The 24319-nt window shown below is 38.7% G+C and overlaps 1 protein-coding gene and 2 pseudogenes across 12 annotated transcripts; 1 reads left to right on the top strand and 2 right to left on the bottom strand.

The window, feature by feature from the left end:
- Positions 1-640: 640 nt before the first annotated feature.
- LOC148715377 (pentatricopeptide repeat-containing protein At5g66520-like) lies at positions 641-3752 on the top strand (annotated as a pseudogene).
- Positions 3753-4756: 1004 nt separating this feature from the next.
- LOC103722682 (putative glucose-6-phosphate 1-epimerase) lies at positions 4757-18508 on the bottom strand. 11 transcript variants are annotated; one of them, XM_089925252.1, is made up of 15 exons: positions 18146-18508; positions 17918-18031; positions 17100-17213; positions 16430-16481; positions 14048-14185; positions 10995-11093; positions 10786-10894; positions 10257-10364; positions 10067-10148; positions 9794-9983; positions 9501-9617; positions 8812-9411; positions 5561-5892; positions 5253-5328; positions 4757-5140 (listed from the first exon to the last, which is right to left on the bottom strand). In XM_089925252.1, the coding sequence occupies exons 1-7, from the start codon at positions 18370-18372 to the stop codon at positions 10874-10876; spliced, it is 765 nt and encodes a 254-aa protein (XP_089781378.1). In that variant the 5' UTR covers positions 18373-18508; the 3' UTR covers positions 4757-5140; positions 5253-5328; positions 5561-5892; positions 8812-9411; positions 9501-9617; positions 9794-9983; positions 10067-10148; positions 10257-10364; positions 10786-10873. The 11 variants fall into 11 exon arrangements, with proteins under 11 accessions (XP_089781378.1, XP_089781368.1, XP_089781373.1 ...); XM_089925242.1 differs by having other exon boundaries at positions 10786-10883; positions 18146-18501; XM_089925247.1 differs by having other exon boundaries at positions 10786-10883; positions 18142-18491.
- A 1527-nt stretch (positions 18509-20035) lies between these two features.
- Positions 20036-21336, bottom strand: LOC103722693 (laccase-11-like; annotated as a pseudogene). The gene is made up of 2 exons (XR_015968928.2): positions 20485-21336; positions 20036-20321 (listed from the first exon to the last, which is right to left on the bottom strand). The product of XR_015968928.2 is annotated as a laccase-11-like (transcript).
- Between the last annotated feature and the right edge of the window lie 2983 nt (positions 21337-24319).

Here is a 24319-nt window from a genome sequence, read left to right as displayed (position 1 = left end):
TTCTGTATTTTTATCCTACTTTTCTGGAGATATAATAGGTTATAAAGACTTAGCAGAGGTGCCTAATTTCAAATTCCTGCAACTCATAATCTTTGGTTGCCTTACTGTGTATTACCCAAGTGAATTGGAGTCCAATACGACCACAGTCTCGCTGGTCGATCGAGGCCTTTTAGAATCAGACCTTAATATCTGAAATGATAAAAGGAAATAAGAAACCCTGAATCGGATGTGTCTTATTATAAATTTGAACTCACAGTATTTTCTATGATGAAGTTTACAATATATGGTACAGGAATATTGTCTCTCCCTCAAGCTGAGATAAGCTTCAATCTAAGTAAATTGGGAAAGACAGATCAACACCAATGCATTTTCCTTTTTTTTTTTTTCAGTAGCTCGTAAAACTAAGAAAAACTTATATATACAAAACCTGCAAACCTCTTTGTTACTTAAAATAATGAGATATATTACCAAGCTATTGCGGGTCCGGGAATACCTGACACCAACCACCACGAGTCTATCACCCCGGAAGCCCCCACTTGAGGCCGGTTTGAAATATACTACGGATGGACTCCAAGGGTGGCCTCTCAAATTGAGAGCAAAACCACCTTACCCAAACAATTCCACAGAGCACCTCACAATTCAAAAAATATCTATCTACACCTTTTGTCAGAATATACTACGGATGGGCTATACATATCTTAAAAAATTTGCACTCCATTTTCAGAAGCTGCTGCATTCCTTTTGGCAAAGAAACCAATGTCAGCTCTGCTGCTCTCCCCTACGAGCCATATCCCCTTGAAGCCAGAGGCAGAATGCATCCCTTCGCTGGATAAATGTTCAGAAAAGGAAGAACAAAAGCAACTTCATGCCCGAATGATCAAAACTGGCATCATTCTAGATGCCATTCCAGCTAGCAGACTATTGGCTGCGCCAGGGCCGGCCCGAGCCCTAGGCGACTGAGGCGGTCGCCTAAGGCCCCGGGCCAATGGAAGGCCTCCGGGAGCAGAAGTAGCTACGAGTCTTCCCCCTTGATGGAAGGGAGGTGGAGGGTTTCCTGGCCTGCAGAGGGCAATCGGGGAAGTTGGGGACAGTAGTTTTGTTTTGGGTGGAGAGAGAGAGAGAGAGAGGAGGGATTTGGTTGGCTTCATACACACCTGAAGCCACTCTTATCTTTCATCCCTTCTCTTTTTTGGTTTTGGTCTTGGTTTTCCTTCCCTCACATTACTCCTGATCCAGCTGGGCCATCAGGAAGAAAGATAGGGGGATTGGAGATGGACTTCTTGGAGGGTGGAGATTCTTTTAATTTTCTCCTCTCGGTTTCTTCTCCCCTCTTGGGTGGTAGAGAGAGAAAAGAAGGGAGGGGGTTGAATGGCTGCTGTGCCGTGATGTTGCAGTTGCAGCTTCGGTGCTCACTTGAAGGGGGAGATGGTCTTTAGCAAAAGAAAAGGAGGGTAGAGAAAGAGAAGGAGGGAGGGGGGGTTGAATGGCTGCTGTCCCGTGATGTTGCAGGGGCTGCTTGGGTACTCACTTGAAGGGAAGATGGTGGGATGGGACTTTTATTAATTAGATGGAGTGAATTTTCCATAATGACCCTACTTTTTTTTGGACAAATTTTTTGGCCGTGAAGCGCCATGGGATGGCCTTTTTCCTATTCTGCTCTTGCTTCACATGGTAAACAGTATTGCCAAGAACAGTTCCATGGCCCTTTTTTTTTTAAGTATTTTTTTTAATATTTTCATTCAAGAATTATATTAAACTGAAGAGGCTTTTTGTCGACCTTTATTAGATTCATGCATCTTTGTTGAAATAGTGTACTTGACAGCAATCTATTTCCATAACATTTTTTTAAATATTTTATATTTATTAAAAAAATTATTATTTAAAAAAAAGAGGCCCCATTTACTGAATTCGCCTTGGGCCCCCAGATGTATTGGGCCGCCCCTGGGCTGCGCTGTGTGGTGCCTCCGATGCCGGCAGCCTGATCCATGCTCTGATGGTTTTCGAAAGAATTCAGAATCCTAACACATTCATGTGGAACACTATGATCAGAGCCCTGTCCAACGGTAGCAATGCAGAAGAAGCTATTCCACACAATTCCTACACCTTTCCCTTCTTGCTCAAGGCCTGTGCTAATCTGCCATCGGCCGCAGCCGAGACCCAACAGATCCACTGTCATATAATTAAGACTAGCTTTGCTTTGGAGGCTTGCACCACCAATTCTCTCCTCCACGTCTATGCCAAATCTGGCAGCATTCTTTCGGCCAGCCAACTGTTTGATTCGATCCCATGCAGAGACACGGCCTCCTGGAACTCGATGATCAATGGATATGCAAGAAGTGGCAAAATTGAGATGGCGCGCGAATTATTTAATCAGATGGAGAATAAGAACATCATCTCGTGGACGACGATGATTGCGAGAACTGTTTCTGTAAGGAAGCCTTGGAACTTTTTCTAGAAATGCAGGCGATGGATATAGAACCTGATACAGTTGCCCTCGCCAGTGTGCTCACAGCATGCGCTCATCTTGGAGCTCTGGATCAAGGGAGATGGATCCACGCCTACGTAAAGAAGAAACAAATTGGATTGGATCCGGTGCTGCGGTGGGTTCTCATGGACATGTATGCCAAAGTGTGGCGAACTGGATGAAGCTCTAGCCGTCTTCAGGAATACCAAGGAGAGAAATGTTTGCATGTGGACGGCGATGATCGCCGGTTTTGCGGTGCACGGGCAAGGAAGAGAAGCCCTCGATCTGTTCGCCGACATGGAGAGAACAGGAATTAAGCCGAATGGTATCACTTTCACCGGAGTCCTGACAGCATGTAGTTATGCGGGAATGGTTGAGGAAGGAAAATCGATTTTTGAGAGAATAGCAAAAGACCGCAATATGAGCCCATCGGTCGAGCACTATGGCTGTATGGTTGATCTTGTAGGCCGAGCGGGGCTGCTGAAGGAAGCAGAAGAGATGATTAAAACGATGCCTGTAAAGCCAAATGCTGCAGTCTGGGGAGCACTGCTCGATGCCTGTCGAGTTCACAGACACTTTATGAGTTGGGAAGGCGCGTAGGAAAGATCCTGATAGATTTAGAACCGAAGCGAAGCGGGCGATATGTACAGTTGGCCGGCATTCTTGCAGCAGAGGGATGCTGGGATGAAGCAGCGGCGGTGAGGAATCTGATGAAAGAAAAGGGAGCTGCAAAGCTTCCGGGATGCAGTTCTACCAGCCTGAGTGGATGTGTCCATGAGTTCGTTGCGGGAGACAGGTCACACCGACAGACGGAAGAGATATATCTCGAGTGGGACAATATTTTGAGGAGATTGAAGAAAGAAGGATTTGTTCCATACCATTGACTGAAAACTTGCTGTTGGATTTGGGGGAGGAGGAGGAGAAAGAAACAGCAATACATAATATTGCCACAGTGAGAAGTTGGCAATTGCATTTGGATTCATTAGAACTAAACCAGGAGCAACAATTCGAATCGTCAAGAATCTCAGGGTGTGCTCCGACTGCCACGTCGTAAGCAAGCTCATCAGCGAGGTTTACAGTTGTAAAATAATCATGCGCGATAGGACTCGTTTCCATGTTTTGATGAATGGGCAATGCTCTTGCGGGGACTATTGGTGAAGATAGCAAAAAGTATTGCTTGGCTACGTGGAGCAGAGTTGAAAATTGTGGCTTTCATATGTATCTCGTTGAAAATTGGGCAGTTTGGTTGGGGCCTTCAGAGTCCATACGACTTGAGGCTAGTTTGTTTGGCTATTCTTATATAATTGGGTTGAAAATTCTGTAGAATTTATAGATTGGATCGTCTATTTAAGCATGGTCATGCATCAACCAAACTCCATCCGGCCCAAATCATATATAAAAAAAGAGATTTCCATAGATATTCTTTTGCTTTCTGTAGCCAGAAGGCTAGAATCTAAACTGGATTTGGATAAACTATACAAGCCAACAGGTCCAATTCCTATAGAAATTTCGGTCCAATTTTACAAGAATATCCAAACAAGCTCCGAGTCCCTCAACTAGAACACAAATATATCCAAAAAGTAGCACCACTTGGATTTTTGGGTATTCAACTAGGCTGGTGCATTCGCAACATCTAGATGACATGTTTTTTTTACCACGGTGGCTGCTTATTGTTATATGAGTGTGTTTTTCATGTGTATCTGCATGTACCAATGAATGGATGTAAATGTGCGACACTGTATAGACAACACAACTTGATATTTATATAGGGTCCAATCTAATGTATGCCACTTTACATAAGCAATGCAAAAGGTCTTTCGCTCAAAATCATAGACCTATATCGGTTATCTCTAGCTAAGGGCAGCAATCGGGTCGGATCGGGTCATAAACAGGTCGGATCACATGCAGGTCGGATCAGAAAATCATAAACCTGAACCGACCTGTTTATTAAACGGATCAGAAATTAGAACCTGACCTGTCATGTTTAATAAACTGATAACCCAATCCGACCTGTTTAACCTGTTTGCTCAGTCCGACCCGACCTGTTTAACCTGTTTGCCTAACCGTTTAACCAGTTTAACCTGCCCAACCCGACCTGTTTAACTTGCCCAACCCGACCCGTTTTAACCTGTTTAGATCTGTTTAACCTGCCCAACCAAACCTGTTTAACCTGTTTAATAAATAGATAACCTCTTAGGCTGTTAGCCTTAGGCCTTAGCCCAACCCAAAACCCAACCTATTTTATACATTAAGCAGCATAAGAAAAAAATCAAAAAAACAGATCCATCCAAATGTTGTAACCTTTACAACTATTATCAATGGGTGGTGTAGTTGTAGTACTGCCAACATGGAGAATGCAATAAGAGTTTCTACAGAATTGTGTGAATCTGGTGTCCCCCAATACAAAGACCTTCGACATCCATCCTCCTGTCATGCGCCATCGCTTGTAAACATTACAATCGTACGTAGGATGTTTCTACATGCATGTATGCATGCAAACATCGAGTCAGAGAATGGATGCTCATGTCTTTGTCTTATTGTCAACCCTTTCAAGAAGGACGTAAATCATTCCAGCGGGTAAGTTACAGACTTGAAAGCCCTGCTGCAGTGCGCTGCCCCATCCAATCCGCTGCTTATCATTGTCATAAACAACCAAGAGGTCGAGCATCGATATATCTGCAATCGTCCAGCAACGGGATGAAGTTAGTCAATGGTAATCTGAGAATCATCTCCTACGGCAACCCTACTTTTTTTCTTGCCAGTGTCGGCAAAATTAGAAGAATCCTACCTCCAATTAAATTTATCTTGCTGTGCAGCTCGTTTTCTGTGCCATTGAGAATACCCAAGCATGCATTGTGATACTCCTACAATCAAAAAGCAACGCAGATACCGTCATTTTTGTAAATTTCTTACCTGTCCCATAAAAAAAGTAAAATAGTAAGGGATACCGAAATGATCAGATAATTCGCTGGAGGTATCTTCATCGATGCTGCCCCATCAGCAAATCTCAGCTTACCAATATAATAATATGTAGATGCAGATTATTTTTCTGATCTGATCTGATCGAATCAGAAATTAATAAATTGATGAGCTTACCAGTATAATAATATGCAGATGCAGATCATTTTTCTGATCTTGTTTCGCCTTGCCACTGTTCCAAGAATGCTTGTTGAATTTGAGTTCTGGCACACCTTTTTGCATTAAGAAAGGTCCAAGTTCCTCTGCCTCTCCATAGCCAATAGAAGAACAACCAGGATTTGAATACAAATGCATTAGACAAGTTATTTGTTTGATGTTTGCCATTAAAAATCATATTAGGTAAACATAAGATCCACTGAAATGCTTATCTTTTTGGGGGTCATAGTTTTTCAGACCAATTTGTAGCTCAATGGTTTCAGTAAAATTGCGCTTCTTCTCCCTTAAAATAACTGAAGCAAAATACATGAATCAAAATTCACATGGGCCAGAGCTACCTTAAAATGATTTCCTTTAAATAACTTAATGAAAGGTACTAACTCACCACACTGCAATGTCTAAAAAACTTACAATCTCTTCACTTCTGGTTTGGTCCAAGTTAGAAAATTTTGGGTCCCAAACCAGTTAGTTATTGTATCAATGATGAAGGACCCACAACAAACGAAAACTTACACCAAGAAGAGTTAGACTATTATTGAATAAAAATAAAAACAGCATTGCATACATCAAGCATTTTCTTTTAACTCAGAATAATAGCATATGGCACGCCTAGATCATGGAAGTTTTTTTTTCAGGGGAAAAAATAGCATGAAGTATCAAAAGAAACTACCAAATAGCTATAAATATCAAAAGAAACCACACATAACACATTAAGTCCAATGACACCATCCACAGTCAAAGCAAAACTAAAAAAAGTCCCAAACTATAACAACATCCATATTTAAACCAAAACCAAAAAGGAGTATCCATGATCATGATTCATCTCACTATAAACTGGATTCAACATTGGCCGAGCATTGAGTTGATTGAGTTTCATTGTAGGAACTTGCTAATCTTCTCAACTTTACCCCACTCCTCTTCAGATGGACAATGCTTGTAATTAGAGTCACTTAATTTCAAATGGAGAAAGGCACGACGGTAAAAGAGAGCACTATCTAGCATCAAAAAAGTTGAATTCCATCTTGTAAAAACATCTTGCCTTAAGCCTTTTTTACTTTCCAAAGAAACTTGTCTAACACATTCCAAAAATTTTTTTGTTTCCGAACTTGTGAACCTCTCACATATTTAATACTTTCACGAACTTTAAAGATGGATTCATCTATCTCCTTTAATCCCTCTTGTACAATTAAGTTAAGAATATGAGCACAACATCGGATATGAAAGAACTCACCATCTGAGTAAAGTGCATTATTCAAATTAAGTTGGATCTTTAGCATGTCAATGATGTTTACCGATGCATTATCCAAAGTCATACAATACAATTTCTTTTCAATCCCCTAATCAATCAACAAACTATAAATTATTTCACATAAAGATATGCCATTATGTGGAGGAGGCATGAAGCGAAAGTTAAGAACTTTCTTTTGTAACACCAATTCATCATCAATAAAATGGGCAGTTAAACATAAAGACCCATCGGTAGTAATGGAGGTCCACAAATCCAAAGTCAAACTTATCCTAGAAGTAATTGAATGAAGCCACAATACTAATTTTTCCTTCTCTTTTTTATATAATTTCAACAAAGCAGGCTTTACAGTATTCCTTGATACTAACTTGGCCTCCTCACGAACATAAGCAAATAAAGATCTAATGCCTTCATACTCAACAGATTGAAATGGTAGATCATGCTTAATAATTGCAAGTGTTAGCAATTCACGAAATTTATCAGGATTAAACCTAGTAGAACACATTGATATGGACCCTTGAGCTTGTGATAAGATCATCTGTCCTATGTCACGATTCTTTTTGCAATTCTCTAAATGACGTTTCAGATTTCCGGTCCCAACCTTACCACCAAATGAATATTCTGCACCACACTTTATACACTTGCATTTTTCAGTTGCTTCATTTATATGAAAATATTGATAAATAGGGGAAGCCAACTTTCTTTTACGTTTTCCATGTGTGGAGTCGCGTACAACTAAGTTAGAACCTAAGGGCGTCGATTCATTTGCCCTATCACCATCACACTCTAACTCTATATTCACGAACTGTTTATCCATCTATATCATATAATTTAAAATTATATCAGAATACCAATTTCGAAAGAAAATGATTAGCTAAAAGAAAGATGCTTATTCCTTGATTTTCCACAACATCTTCTACACATGGTCTGTTAATTGCACATGCGAGCAAGAGGCAATATTAACAAGATATAAGGCATGATTCAAGTTTGGAAGTATAAATTAAGCATGATACTTAAATAAATAAAGAGCATTGATTCAGGAATACTTGATTCTCTCATAACTGAACTATTGCAAGTTATTCCAGAAAACACAAGCATACTACAAGCACAGAGTAATATAATTGATGGTTCGAGATCAATATCATGTTGGCAATAAGAGAGCTCAAACAATGGTGTCCAGAAGTTTCTGGAATATATGAAATACCAAAATATTGTGCAGAGGAAGACAGCAAGTTGACTCCATGAACTGAAGAAGCAATGTCTAGCCAAAAGACATGATGGAACCAACAATGAGGTAGCACCTAAAAGCCACAAAACAAATGGCCCAAGGTTTTTCATGTCAAATTGGCTGCAAGTACTCTTTGTTACACTGCTTAACCAAAACAATGGAGTAGTACAAATGTAGCTTAAAACATGTCCACAGACCAAAAGCACAAAGGCAGACCTAGCATGCCATTTTATTGGGTATGCTTGTTGCTAGCAACTAGCAAGTAATATTAGCTGCTGTCCGAAAACTTTATTAACAGCACAAAAATGACACTCTCATTATAAGAAAACTACAGTATTTTGTATGACATGACGGCATGCATCTTGTGTTTTTAAAAGCATTGAAAAAAATCTTACTTAAAAACAATTATTCTCGTGCAGAATCTATGTAAACTTTCCATGATATTTCAATGAAAAACCTCCAAATCTTCCACAAGAACTACTGGACTCTTTATACCAAAAGGCATTCAAAGGTCTGTAAACGAGAAATACTTTTCTTTTAAAAAGCATTCAAAGGATCTGTAAAAAGCATTCAAAGGACCACAAGAACTCAAATTTGTAAACGAAAAAAGAATTTTTTAAAAAATAAATGAAGGAAACAGAGCCAAAATTTCAGATCCCATAGAGAATACAAGAAACTACTAGAAGAAGCTAGGATAAACCCTAACCCTAACTAAGGAGAAGCTAGGATCTTTCTTACCTCGATAGAGCAGAGGATCTGACCTCGCGTAGATGAGAGGGAAGGCGGCGGGAGCCAAACAAATCCAAAGACCAGGTCCTCTTTATGAGCTCTTCCGTTCAACTTCAACCTTGGTTCCCAGGACCCGTCGAGTCGCCGCGGTCGCCGTCGACGGGGAGGCGGAAGTTGTCAGCAAGGGGGATGTCCGGTCCGTCCGGAGGAGAGGGCTCGGGAGGCGAAGGTCCGGTCCGTTCGGAGGAGAGGGCTCGGGAGGCGAAGGTCCAGTCCGTCCGGAGGAGAGGGCTCGGGAGGCGAAGGTCCGGTCCGTCCGGAGGAGAGGGCTCGGGAGGCGAAGAATCCGGAGGAGAGGAGAGGGAAGAGACTCGAGAGAGGGAGAGAAATAGGAATAGGGCTCGGGCGGTGCACAAACGGCAAACCCTAACACCCCCTAAGGAGACCTGGAGAAGTGAGAAGTCGCGGACGAACCGTCAGGACGTTGGATTTGGACCTTACCTTGCGCTGAAGTTGGGCGGAGGCGGAGAGTAATTGGGCCGATGCGGTGAAATCGGGCTGAGGCAAAAAGTTGGGCCGACCCTGGGCTTTGTGGGTTGTGGCCCTTATCTATCAGCCCAACAGTTAAACGGGTTAAACGGGTCGGACATCTAAAATCCGTATCTGATCCAATTAATAAACAGGTTAAACGGATCGACCTGTTTATGACCCGAACCTGTTTAGGCCAAACCCAAACCTGTTCGAATACGGGTCGGGTCATATTTTGCCACCCCTATCTCCAGCCTCGTGTAAGTAGGATGACTAAAAAGATATCCCTACCATGTAAACAAAAACAAGCACCAATATTATATTATTTCATTGGTGAGTACAGAAAATGTTCAACTCGTATGATTTATATTTGTTCAAAATTAAACAGATGCTGAATATTGGAATTTTTCTGCGTACGTAAGCCAATCAATTTAAGGAGAAAAGGGGGGACAATAAGAATTACATCATCTGGACAGCTCGAAGGAAACAGCAGTCTTCTTGTTGATTTTGCTTCGATTATTTAAAAATCTTATTGTTTTTTTTCTTCACTTCATTGCTTTACAAATTCGGAAAACTGAAGCCTGGCTTCAACCAATTGCAATTTGCTGCTCTGCAACCCAAGATTGCTCAGGTTCTAGTTGGACTTTTCCTATCTGACACGAGGAACAACCAAGGTTAGATTGCCAAACAATTCCATAGGGCAGTTTGCATATATATGAACATATGATGTCAGCACCTTTGCATTTTCAACACACACAAAATCTTTGTAGCAGGATTCCATCTTTAAGTGTGGATTCCACAGAACAGCATCTGACCAGCTGCACAGGCAGTAAGCATTACGAAACAATTACTAGCAAGCTTAGACATAGCCTAAAAGGATGACAAACTAAATGAAATAAATAAGAGGGAGAAAACTAAGTGCATACTTTGTGTTTCGGATAGTAATCACGTCACCCAACCCATTGTCAAGTTGAAGTTCCTTAGGTGCATCAAGGTAGATGCAATCAACAAATCCAGGAAAAGTGATCACCTCCCTAAATTGCAACAATAATGGTTAGAACTGAAAAGCCATCAGGTACCCTCCCTGCTTTTACTCTTCCACGTATATACGCACATAAACATTAAATACACATCTATGTGCATACACAAACAAATGCATTCCTTTATACATGTGTTCACACACAGACAACAATAACATGCACATAATACATAGAACAAGCCCATGGATACCACATACACGAACGTGGACATATACAGATATACACAAGTAAACAAGCATCCATATAAATTTGCCTCCAATTTTCTTTTTTAGTTTGACCGCTAATGATGCCTGGAAGCAAGCAGTTCTAGAAAAAAGAGCATGCTTATATGACGAGTCATGCTAACTTTGTTATATTTGATTTCTTGATTTTAGCTATTATTAGGGACATAAATTGGGAAGGAACTGGTACATACCTCTCCTCCTTACCCTCCAAAGGGTTAGAAGGGTCTGGATCTTTGTTCAGCATCTTGCAGCCTTTTAGACCTTTCACTGATGCTCCTGTTACAGAAGCCTGCATAACGACTAGAAGTGCTTACTATGAATTGACTGAGCTATTAGAACTTTTAAGTTAATAACTAACAAATGCACAAGCTAACATGAATTGAAGGTATTTTGTTCTTACACAGAAGTAAGTATGCAATGCGGTGCTGAAAGAGAAGGGCTTCTTGTCTGTATTGGTAATAGTTAAGACTGTTGAGAGGCTCTTGGAGTGTAGTGAGACCTACATATCAATTTCTGGATATTGTGAATAATAAGAGATCACTGATAGCATGGGAAAGTAATATGATGAAGCAAAGGTGAACTCCAAAAACAACCTGCAAAGTGAAAGAATCACATAGGATACATTTCTACCTATTTACAAGTTAACGTAGCAAATAAAAACTATTTTGACACTGAGAATGTAAGCCATCATGGAATAAAGATCAAAGAAACCAACATTCCAAAGTAAGTAACAAATCACAAAATGATACAAGGTTGGATCTTAATACAATCATATTAGCATTCTTAAAAATTTCCTTGAATTCGTTACAGAAATAAAGATTCTATGCAGCCAAGGAAAATTATCATGTAACCATGGCAAACCTAATTAGTATATTCACTTTAGAACTCATTTTGCAGTTCCATTATTGACATTGACTACAACTGTATTTCGAAGGAGTTAGCCTACTATTCCAATGATCATCCTGTTAACAGACCCCATACACGTGGAAGGATAGAAAGATTCCAAGAAGTTATAATTCTTTTTAACCAAAAAAATTAAACAAATAACTAACTTGGAGGGGATTTGAACCCACAACCTCAAGAAACCTTATCTCTTATATTATGCTTACTTTCCATTTGACCCGGAAAGCTTAAGCTATTAAGGAGATGGGAAATAATTTTTGTAAGACTTAACACATTACTCTAGATAACTAATTTCAAGCTACCAACAGCCATTAAAACCTAAAAGTGCTTCATCTTATATTTTCAAACTTCTAGTTGTCTGAAGTGGAAAAAACATTGGCTGACACTCGAAAAATGGTGTGTTACGGTGATCAGTGTGAAGCCTCGAATAATGAACAAGCATCATTCCTTCTACAAACTATGAGCTGCTAGGAAAAGGATTAATGAAATACCTCAGAAATTAAAGAGAATACAGTAGCTACTCCATATGGACAACAATAAGACATACTCCTAACCAAGGTTTACAATCTCGGTGCTGGACCATGTTATGGTACCATGCTGATACAGTGACGATACACCTAGTACAGGGGTCGGTTCGGCATCCCGAGACTCTATACCTCTCTCCTGTTTGAGTTTTGGTTCAGTACTAGTACCATATGGTATGCTTGGTATAGAGCGATACTCATCGGTACGGCAAACCTTGCTCCTAATCAGTAATTCACCTCAAATTCCAAGAATCTACCCCTGTCAACAACTCACCCTATCTACATCATAGTACCAAAAAATTTCCCTCAACTTCATTGTTGCAATATTGTTAATATATGGCCTATAAATCATCAATTATTGCTGATTTATAATGTTTAAAATAATGATACTTATAGAATTGGCATATTATAAAAGCTAGAAATCCTCTATTGCCTGTGGAGGATCGCACCTGAGGACAAGTTATGCAGATTTTCCCTCTCTTTTATCTCATCTTTAAAAATCTTTGGAGTTAAATGTTTAGTTAAACCAACATTTGTAAAATCTTTTCCTATAACTTCCATGCAGGGTTAAGGTCCCATCCTACACTTTCAATCCTTTCTAACAAATCTAAGTCCTTCCTGGCCACCTCTAGTCATCGCACATCTATAATATCTAAATCAATTTGCCATGATCTTAACCCCCATTAATGCTAAGCCAAGCTTTGCATCATATTTATACTTACTATTTTCACCACCATTTTTTTTTATTTTGATGTTCTTGCATTCCAAAATACATCTCGTGTCCTTGTTTTCCATCATTGACCATGTTTTCCATCATATGATGTTTATCTTTAAAATCTCAACAACTAAGCTAGCTGGCAAATTGTTCTAGTTGCTTTATGGATATTCAATTTGGTCTTAGTGTCCACCTTTCTGCATCCATACTGGATACTGGATTTCCATTAACCCAATAATGGTTCCTTATTTCCCCGGCAGAGTTCACACCAAACACCTTTTGAAAATACAATCCCCACTTTTCCTTTTGGGCTCGTTTGGTTCGCGGGAAGCATTTTTCCTCCTAGGAATATGATTTCTGGAAAACAAATTCCTAGGAAGAGAATGCCTAGGAAGGTGCTTGTGGCATGTTTGGTTGACCATGGAAAAGTGACAAATTTTCAAAGTGCTTATGTTTGGTTGGCCATCCACTTTTCTGGAAAAGTTGTGTATAATTCCTATTATGCCCTTAATAAAAATTAGGTATTTAATGCCTCTTTAATGCTTCTTTAATGCTGAAGGGTCTTTTTGGAAAAAAAATAAAAATAAAGTGATTCCTACCTCATGGGAAAGTAACTTTCCCATGTTTCTCATGGGAAAGAGGCGGGAAAGTAACTTTCCCATGTTTCTCATGGAAAAGACTTTTCCATGAAATGTGGAAATCATATTCCCATGGGAATACAACTTTTCCATCTCTCTCCTTTGAAAACTCCAACCAAACAAGAGGCATTTCATTACTTTCCCGTTGACCACACTTTCCTCCCTTCTTTTTCCGCGAACCAAACGAGCCCTTTATTCCTGCACATGCATATATTGAATAAATGAATGAGTATAAGAAATATGCATATATGATACTAAATACTAAGTTTGTCACATATAACACACACAAGCATGGAGGCAACTTTTGACAAAACTACTTGTTTTGAACTAGTTTACATAGAACATGCATGCATAGATGCATCTGCCCATTTATATGCCATGTCTTAGATCTTGGTGCTATCACCTCTCAGTCTTTGGTTTGGTAGTCATGACATGCCTATGTGATTCTGGCCCCATCACCCATGTGATAATATGTTCGTATGATTATTGACAAACAAAATATAATATGAATATTGTATTTTTTTTAACAAAAAAGAAGAGTTGTACTATAAATCATAAATATCCATAGTAGAGAGAACTATGTAATAAAGGATACATAGATTTCTGTATTTCAGAGTGATAGGATGTAAAAGAGCAGTGAATGGCAAAGGTTGGGACATAAGATTAATTTAACCTTGTATAAAGCCTGAAAGCTGAAATCCCACATTGAGCGACTGTAGAGATTATCCTTGAGCTCCAAAGTTACAACAGGATCCCCTTCAACATTGTGTGAGTCAGAAATAGACCAACTCATGTTCCTTGCAAATCCATGCTGTCAAACAAGATTATAAACTTCTAATCAATGGACGAGGAAAAGAAACTGATCTAAAGTCGATCTGTTTAGAGATCTAAAGATATGTTTCTAGCATCACCATTCAAAATATCATAGAAGTCAAAATGTCAGGAGAGAACCAGCATTGGATAACCTGAACTCAAGACCCTTGTTTATTGAGCTTCCAATTATTACTAGAATCCACCATAGAGGGACAAATTAGTTTTGGCTTGCCAAAAGAAAAAACATCTAATGATGTGAGGACAACCCAGTCCACCGCATGATCAGTAAGAAGTCAACAACCAGATTGTAGCCAAACTGTAAACATGTGGCTTAGTATTGGATGATGATGATGGGAGAATATGATGTTAAAAGGGGCTTTCATAATTATCCTTGGTTTGGTGCTGAAAAATAATCTACCCTTGAGGTTTAATTATTTTCTTTCTTTTTAACAGGGGCTAATTTATCTAAGTTTACCTTCCAGTTAAAGAGAAACCGACTTCATAAGCAAACTGGTAAAACCCTGAGCATTTTTACTCATGAAGGTGATAGACCAAAATGCACAAAGAAAAAAAGTGGTGGTGTTATCAAGACAAATGATAAAAATGGAATACATAATATGCTCTAATAAGAGCTTCCACTACAAGCATATGATTGCTTGTGCGTCAACACACACATACTCATGCGCTTGATGCCCCTCTTTTCTCTAACTCATGGTGAATAGTACATAGTTGTAGAGTAGATGGGAGAAACAGCAAGCACAAACTTCATGATACAGTCAAGCAAAAGTTTTCATATTTTCACAAAAGGACAGGAAATGAAGAAGAAGAAAAGGGTGAAAAAAGAACATATAGTACTCTGGTTATTTTTCTCGGCATCGGAAGGGCATGAAAGACTTCGAGAGCCCCTTTGAGTCCTAGGTAGGTCTAAGACAGATCCTTGAAGCATATAGTTGTATCCTTTAATAGAAATAATTGCCACTAAAGATTAGTAAGATCTATTCAAATTGTCAGGAAACCTGTTATAGTCATGTTTTTGTTGTTCTATGGCTAAAAGTCCATATAGGCGCTGTTGGCTAGGTCAGGGTACAGTTTTCCTCATTATGCGCATCCCAAATGCAGACACAGAGGTTAATAGGTATAGATCCTTTCCCGCAGCTTAGTTTGTACATATTAGGTCTATTAACATTTGGTCCAATAGTTCAACTGGACATACTTTAGGGATGAAAGGCAAAGCCAAGGCCTGGTTGTGTGGTTGACATTGTAGGCACATTAAATAGGAAATTTTTGCAGACAAATCACAAGTCACCTAGGGAGACTCTATCAATGTGATAGGCAATCAACATAATGAGTTGTTTTGACAAATGGAAACAACTAGCATAGATAGCTTAAGCAATGAATATAGACAACAGATCATCTAGTTCTTTAATGATACACTAAACGTAACTAAACATTCATTTCATAATACATGCCAAGCTTGTTAAAGGAAAATTACCTATATGTGCCAAAAACAAAGGCAAACTACCTATAAAGTTTAAATATCTCATATATTTCTTGCGCTTCTTTAATGTTAATTAATGCTTATATGCATGCTACATGTCATCACAAAAGCAATATAGCAATATGATGTAATACAAAAGGGGCCAGCCAGTTACTAAGGCTATTTTTCTCAATTTCCCCAAGAAAGTGGTAAAGTAAAAGAACAATTTCTGCAGCATCGCCCCCCCCCCCCCCCCCGCCCCCCCCCCCCCCCCCCCCCCCCCCCCCCCCCGCGCGCTCTCCAATGTTATATCATCTTTTTGCCATTGTTTGGGATCTCATGCTCTGGTAAAGCTAAACATTTTCCATCCGACTTAGAATTTCTTAACCATGAAAAGCAAATTTCAATCAGAAAAATGAATTTGAAAATAAGGCTTTCATTCTGAACATTATAAAAATATCAGAAATTGTAATATGACCGAATCACGTAAAAATCTGGCCGACATTTTAGAACCCAACCCTGAGTAATTACAAGGTATGCTAAAAATCATAAAACTATAGAATCTAACCCCAGATAACATTTTCGAATTCCTGATGTAACCATTCTTTTCAAAACTTTCCAATGCTTCTATACATGCCAATCATGTATTTTCAACATGTCACTAACATTATTGAAATAAAAAAAATAACAGATTTCCTTTTAATACATGCACCTCAAAGTTAGTTTATGAAAAACTAAAATCAAGTTTAGAAATCTGAACCATACCTGCTGCATAGGACCAGGTCCAAATTGCGGAAAACAATGTGGGATTCCTCCACTGGTTCCAAACATAAATCAAGAAATCATTAGTTCATGCCTTATTCAAGTAGGTACAAACAAAATAAAATTGAATAGATTTGTCAAGAAATTGTGACAGCATATGGCTTGCTAAACCATGAGAATATTTATGTTGGAGGTTGTAGGAAAAGAAGAGGAAGATCTAAATTAACATGGATTGAGATTGTGAAGAAGGATATGGAGAAACTTGAAATAATATCATAGGCGGCCGTAGATAGGAATACTTTGAGAATGAAGATCCATAAAGCTGACCCAAATGGTCGAGAAATGGCCAGATGATTGTGATTCTGATTTCAATGAAAGAAAAAAAAATTGAAAAATAGTTGAAACTTGAAACCCATTTTGCATCTTCCAAATGTTTGCAACAATGTGTGTGAACTGCCTACCTCACGAATAAAAGGCTAAAAAGTGAAACTTAAGTGCACTTCTTATTAAGAAAAAACATAAGGTAGGGAGTAAAAGAGTAGTCAAATAAAAAATAAAGAAGAATGCTGAAGCTACAATAAAAGAACATTTTGAAGCTACAACAAAAGAGAATGCTGAAGCTACAATAGAAGAACATTTTGAAGCTACAACAAAAAAATAAGTCATATATAACCTGATAGGTTTCTTCCCATCAAATACTGCATCTGGACGAACAAAGAGGAGGTCCTTTCCATTTGAAACCTTCCAAGATGTGACACAGGCTCCAAAGAGATAAATCTCTGCCTCACTGCATATAAAAAACAGCCTATCAACAGTAGTGTATAGGAGGGGGATCAATCACTAGTGTGCAAAAGTATTATTTTGATTGTTTCACTTTCATATAACTAAATCCATCTCCTCCAATCACTAGTTAATCTCACAGGCCATAATCATCATCATTCATCAGTGTGGTTTTTCTGAAACCACAACACTCCTCCATCTCCATGAAAAAGGGGGAAAAACCTTGAGACGCTTCCACTTGTAAACAAGTCTTTTTGCATCACAATGGCCATATATGGCTCTCGATTTGTTTGACCACCATCTCAATAAATCGTCCATCACTTAATTTCTAATGTGAACCTTGTAGCACTCCTCAAACACACTCAATACACCTAAAACTTTACCAAATTACATCAAAACAAAATTCTCCTTTTTATTTTACACTACTTTTATCCAACCATCCATAACACATTAGTGCTAACTAATTTTTTTTTTGGTTAGAATAAAGGGATTCCAAAGTCAAACCAGGATATTAAGATAACACAACACTCAAAAACAGCATATAAACAGAGCATACAGCACCACATATCTTCACATTAACAATTCTGCAGGATCCTGTATCCCCTTTTTTCTAAAAAAAGAGGCAGATCGGTAAACAATGTAAAACCAAGAAATAAAGACATCATGAACAATATCAACAACAGAAAATGGAGGACAAAGAACTCGATTGACCTGCCATGATGGGAGCTCAAAGAGACCTTAGGAAGCCCACCGTTTCCTTCCGAAATCCGGACACCTGGAGGATAAGTTCTCTGATCCAAGCTCGCCATGGCAGTTCTAAAAGGTCTGGACCAAAAGAATCAAAGAAGGAGATCCAAGTCCCCTAAAAATTCAACAGAACTCCAGGATCGGGAGAAACAAAACAAAAGTTTTCGAAATCGATTTGGCTTGATCACCTACGATGGCGCCGCGAATTGGAATTGGACGGAGTTATCAAGGAAGAGGAGGTCATGGAAATGCTTGTCGCCATTTCTCGCCTGGTTTGAAGAACGTCTCAGGTGCCGAGGGATCAAGATTTCGTTTGGATCGCTATTCCGGTTAAATTTATTCGCGTGACCGTTTCCAATTAATCTTGGTCCGACTGCCGGCCGCAGTGAAAGATCGTCGGAATAGCTATTTAGCCGCATACGACAGGTTTGTCATGTCAGGATGTTTATCCTGGGATATGCTCTCCAGGATGTGTATGACTGAGGCGATAGCGGACGAAGAAAACCTACCGGCACCGCTATCCAGGATCATCGTAGACGGACGGATAAGCAGGGATTGTCGGAATATGTTTGGATATTGATTAAAGAATGGAAAAATAAAATTATCGGCTAAAGTGGGTCAGATAAATTTAATCATCAAAAACTCTTCCTCTCCTTCACTTTACTATTTCACCTTTTTCACAGCTTTATTCCGCTTATTATGGAAATACCAATCAAATAACGAGTAAAAGTTTTTGCTGGTCAGTTGATTAGGGGTGAATATTAATGATTAAAGTTATTCTTTTGATAGAATGATTAAAATTATTCAGGATGGTTAGCTAATCGGCCTAATCACAGCCTTGACTCCTAATTTGAGTAGTTTTGAGTCCAACCAAATAATATTTTCTAGCCATTTCTAAGGATTACAGAAATAATGAAACTCCAACCAAATACAAATTTTAAGTCTCAGACTACGAGTAATTGATTCTAATTCTCTTCTCACTTGCACTATAATTATCAAATTCAGGTAATGCAATACCCAAGATTTAAATCAAGAGCATCTAATTGCTGAGCAGATGGGATGAACCCTAGTGCACTCTTCGGTAACTTGGTATTTGATGATAGGCATCAAGGAATTACAGTTTATACAGTTGCATCAATTCACGGATGCAAGTGGAAGAAAAAAAAACAATGCATGAGATCACTACTAATAGGATTTGGGTCCACAGGTTTGGCACCCTTCCTGCAATTGATGCATTGGAAAGAGAATTTGTATTCAAAAGATGCATGGTGGTGCTCCTGCTGTCACTTTCAGATTACATAGGAAATAAATATGTTCCCACTGTCATCAAGGAGAAAAATGAAAACAGAGAAAAGATGCATGCCATCACTAGATGCATGCATGAAGATCTCTATATGTTGTCAAGATAATAAGAGTAGCTCATGTAAAACTAGGACAACAAAAATACTACTTATCTTCTTAACATAGACTTCCTGTTCCTTTATTATCAGCGCAGAATTGATTGTATTAAGCCTAATAACATGTTGAAGATAAGCAGAAAATGACAGCAAATAACATGCCTGCCAAATCTTGTATAGACCCACATTTCACATCAGACTTTGCATTGTAAAACTTTCCTCAACATACAAGTTTGTGAAAAATTTACCGATGAAGTGAAACTTCTAAGTTAGTTCAATATATGATCCGTACTAATTTTTCTAGGGCTAATCTTTGAGGTGAGTAAAAGACAGAGTATCTCATAATAATAATAATAATATATGGTTGTGTAACTGTTAACCTTCACGATTTGACATTATATACTGTTTTATTTATGTACTTTCCTAATTTGAGTCACAGAAAACAAACAGGCAATATAATGCCTTCCATGATCAGTATATTCTTAGATTTCATGATATCTTTCATGACCTTGTAACTTGTTTTCATGATCTATAATCATGTACATTTACATATAGCTTGCCAAACCGTCTCAAAAATTTCTATGAATCGCCTAACGGGTAAGAACAAAACAACGGATGAAAGATGATCATTAACACAAGCAAGCAATGATTCTTCGGAGGCCATCTTATTCACACAAAAGGCCTCTACAAAAGAGTATCAGAGCAATCTTATATTACACCAAATGGACAAAAAGTGATTGTAGACCGAAACCTCGTAATCCACACACCTTCCTGCAACTTTTGCAGGACAACATAAAACTGCAAGGAAAGACCTAATCCTCCTACCAGTTAGCAAGGAGGGAGATCCTTTGGAGGAGGTAGGATGGATTTTTCTGGCCCGTTTCCATTCTCCACAACGAAAGCCATCATGAAAGCCATCTTAAGCCCCCAAGTAGTGCAGAGTTTTAGATGACAGTGCATGAACCAAACACCTGAAATGATAAACAAGTCAATTGTGAAAAGAGGTTAAGATGGAACTGACCTAAGCTTAAGAGAGCATGAGAATTAACAAAGAAGGAAAAAAATCATGCAAAACATCCATATATCCAAGTGCCTGTTTATCTCTGTATGCACATAACTCCGGATCTTTCTCACCTGGATTATCAGCCTAGAATAGAATTGTTGTCCAACCTCCTGTAGGAACACCAACAGTGTTCCTTTTTGGTGCATCAACCAAGTTAAACTTAGCTGGTCTTTCACTGGGTCAAAGTTTCCGATCCCCCTCCCTAAAACAAAGAAATTGTAACCGTGGAGGTGGAAGGGATGCAACTCAACTGTGAGGTCTGTGTCTTGAAACACCAATTCAAGTGTTGAATTGCGAGCAATCCTGCTAAGCCAAGTACCCAAGGATGTGCCATGGTTTGCCGTAAGGGGTACACCGGTATAATTGAATGTGGTCACGGGCTTGTCAGGGAAGTCTAGCCTGAACACTCCCTTGATGTTGAAGTAATGTGCTTGAAGTAGCCCAATTTTAGGCATCACAAAATTAATGTTGTTTAAGGATGCAGTGAGTGATGTGCTATTCAAGCAAGCTGGTCATGGTTCCATCCTTAGACTGACTGCATAGAAGAGATGCCTGTCAATATCAAAAGGCACTTTATCAGGAAATTGCAGAGAATTTATGCTCTTGAGCTTGTCAGGGAAGTCATTAACAAATTTAGTGTCATTTGGTGCAGGTAGTTGAGGAAGAATTGGGACCACAGTAGTTAGGATGCCTTCATATTGTAAATAACTGTTGCAATTGTGTTATCTACAGCAATTGCCAATTGGGGCATCCATGAAGTACTCCTACAGCAATTGGGGCATCCATGGAGGTGTAGCATCCATGAAGTACTCCTATAGCAATTGGGGCATACCTGAAGGTGTAAATAGCGGTAAATAGCTGTTGCAGTTTTGTCAGCCTTAACAAGAACATTTGTGGTTTGACCAGAGGCAATTAGTATCGCCTTGGTGGTGAAATGTTGTGACCAGCAATAGCAAAGAAGAGCTCATCAGTAAGGGCAGCATTATTGATTCGTAGGAGGTAGGTCTTACGGTCTTACCCATTCAACTTCCATTGCAAATGCATCCAAAACAAAAGAAGAATAGTAAGATGTTAACTTCTCATCATGGAATTTGATTCATGGTGCAAACATACATTCTCTTGAATGCTTTGGGTAGATCTTCTCCTACTTAAGCTCTTTATACCTTTCTAGAAACAACTTGTCGAAGAAACCCATCCCATACAAAGTGTGTTAAAAGAAGAGGGAATCATGAAGCTAGATAACCAATTATATGAGCAAAGTCATTAAGGTTGAATTTAAGCCATCTAATCTTACGTTTCTCTGAGCATGGAAAGAGAGGTCCTGGTTTCGCATTAATTGTATGGGCAGCAGACATGTTTGGTGGCAATCCAAGCATGTTGCATCTCAACCTCTAACATCCACATTCCACAATTCCCCTACAATGCCAAGAACCAAAACTGCAATTAGCTCAATTTGTAAAAGAGCACGGAAGTCTTCTGTTCTTCACTAGGCCATGTTTATTAGTCTGCACTTACCTAAGAAAAGCTCAGTTTTTCCATGAGGTTGTGGGACTGGTAAGGAACTCCGTCCTTTGGCATGATTCGCAAGTGCACCATACACAAAGGCTCACAGCCACAATATATGAGCATGCCACCACAATGTTCATATCTGGCCTGTGAGCTTTAAGCCATAGGTGTAGCTGTTGCCACCTTGGATTGGGCAGTGAGTTATGTAGACTAGCCCATCAGCCCATCCATTTCAGAACTGCTTCAATCCAGGTCTACATTAGCACCATGATCACCTTTTAACAATTGCTATTTTGATAATGAGGCATCAAACAATTGATCCAAGAGATTTAACCAGTGGATGGAGATGTTATATTATGCGTAGTTTGTAACATTGATGATGACTCTTATCTCCCTCTCTGGCATAAACAATTGGCCCAGGGAACCTCCCATTAAGAGTAACAATTGGCAGAGTCTTCTCATATTCCTCACTAAAATCTGATTCCCAAAGAGAATATGATTCATAATAAAGAAGAAAATGCATAAGTTGAAAGTGATTGCTGCTAGAACTTAAAATAAACTCACATCAAATGGAAAATTCAACTTGAAATGAAATGAAAGCGAGAAAGCCCACAAGAAGAAGAATTGATCTATAGAAGGAAGAGGCCATCTTTTTGTCAAAAAAGATAGAAGTGATAGCTGGTGAGAGAAGGGTACCTTGTTTTTATATGGGTGTAAAGGGTTTGGGGTAACATCAGTTTGTTAAGGGAGAAGGATGTTGGTGAACCTAGTTTAGGTGAGGATATCCAGGGTTGCACCACTGATATATACTTGGAAGCAAATAGTGATGGAGACCTTCAAGGGGGAAAAAGGAAGGAAGCTAGAGAAGTATACAGGTTAAAAATAAATTTTTCTGAAAAAAGATTAAAGCCTTGAGAGTATGTTAGACCAAAACCTCAAATGAACTTGATCTTTATCATTAAGATTAGAGAACAGTAAATGTTTCGATTTTCATTTTAAAAGGAAGAGAGGTGAGTCATGGAGAATACAGATGCACTTTTGGAGGCAACACTGGCTTACTTCGAAGAGCAGATGAGTTTCAATAGGTGATGAGTCGCCATAATGGATTATTTATGTCATAGTTTTTCAAGGTCAGATATTTGTAGGAATATGAGGAATCCATCTAAGAGAGGAAAGGATTCATATATCTAACAAGCAAGGGATACTTCAATAGTAGTAGCTAAATGGATATAATTAATGCTCTAGTTATTTAGTTCAGCATGAGTACTGGTCATGATCTTGAACTTGATTTCAACCTCAGTCTCTACCATAATTATAAATTCAAGATCTACGCCAACCTTTTTTTCTAAATAAAACATTAAAAGTTACTTAAACTAGGTTTTCTAAATGAAACTTTTGATCATTACTTCAAGCCCCTCCTCAAGCTAATGCCACTAAGATATCCTTTTTACCTCTTAACTTACCTAAATGTTATCTCAGTTTCTTTTTGAGAAAGATATCTCATCACAATTTCAATTTCGATTTTGTTCTTGCACAAAGGCCTGAGCTAATTGGTCAGGTTCAAGTTGAGCCATCTCCCAATTCGAGTTCAATCATGCTTGATTGTTAGTAGGAGATGATTAAACCATGGACAAGGCTGACTCCTCTAGATTTGTGATTCTTTTAATATGCGAAGGCACATCCTAAAAGTGGGAGAGTATGTGCAAGTAAATTTTATGAGATACTATAATTATATGTAATAAAATGCCTTGAAATGCAAGACTTGCCTGCCTTTGCCAAAACAAAAAAAAAAAAGTTTTTTTTTCAATGGTGGGTACAACTGAATCTTTCGTGTCGAAACCAAATACTATCCAGGAGTTAAATAGACATCTTGTCCTACCTACTTAGACAAAGACCTAGCAAGTATCTAACAAATACAGCTCATAGGTTACCAATTTTAAGATTGCTTTGGAAATTATCATGATTATAAGGCCATGCTCACTTCAAAACAAAAAATAAGAAACAGATCAAAAGTTTTGAACATCAACTGAACACCTCAACAAGCTAACAAACTTGAAGAAACTAGACTCTGAAATAAGAAATGCAAAACCATACCATAGTTTTTGCTGATTTCTCAATGCCCTAACTTTTTCATTCTTGAAACTTGTATCTTTAACTTGCTCATTTCGACTTCTTTTCTTCTCACGCACTTCCTAGGATATTAATGACAGCAGCTTTCTTTCTTTGATGCCTTTTTTATAGCTATTTTGAGTGAAAACTTTTTCTTAATATCATACAACACAAAATGACTTATTTTTATTCAACAAATCAAGGAAGGAGATATGCCATCCCCTCAAAATTCTACCATTTATTCTGATCCCACCTCATGTTGTTATTAAGAGAGTGTCCAAAGGATCAGCC

The sequence above is a fragment of the Phoenix dactylifera genome, chromosome 1 (genome assembly GCF_051530095.1).
Source record: "Phoenix dactylifera cultivar Ajwa chromosome 1, Ajwa_hap1_PhDact_Kaust_v1.1, whole genome shotgun sequence".
Taxonomy (NCBI): Eukaryota; Viridiplantae; Streptophyta; class Magnoliopsida; order Arecales; family Arecaceae; genus Phoenix; species Phoenix dactylifera.
The sequence above is the reverse complement of the archived record's forward strand: the minus strand, read 5'-3'. Positions and strand labels throughout refer to the sequence as shown.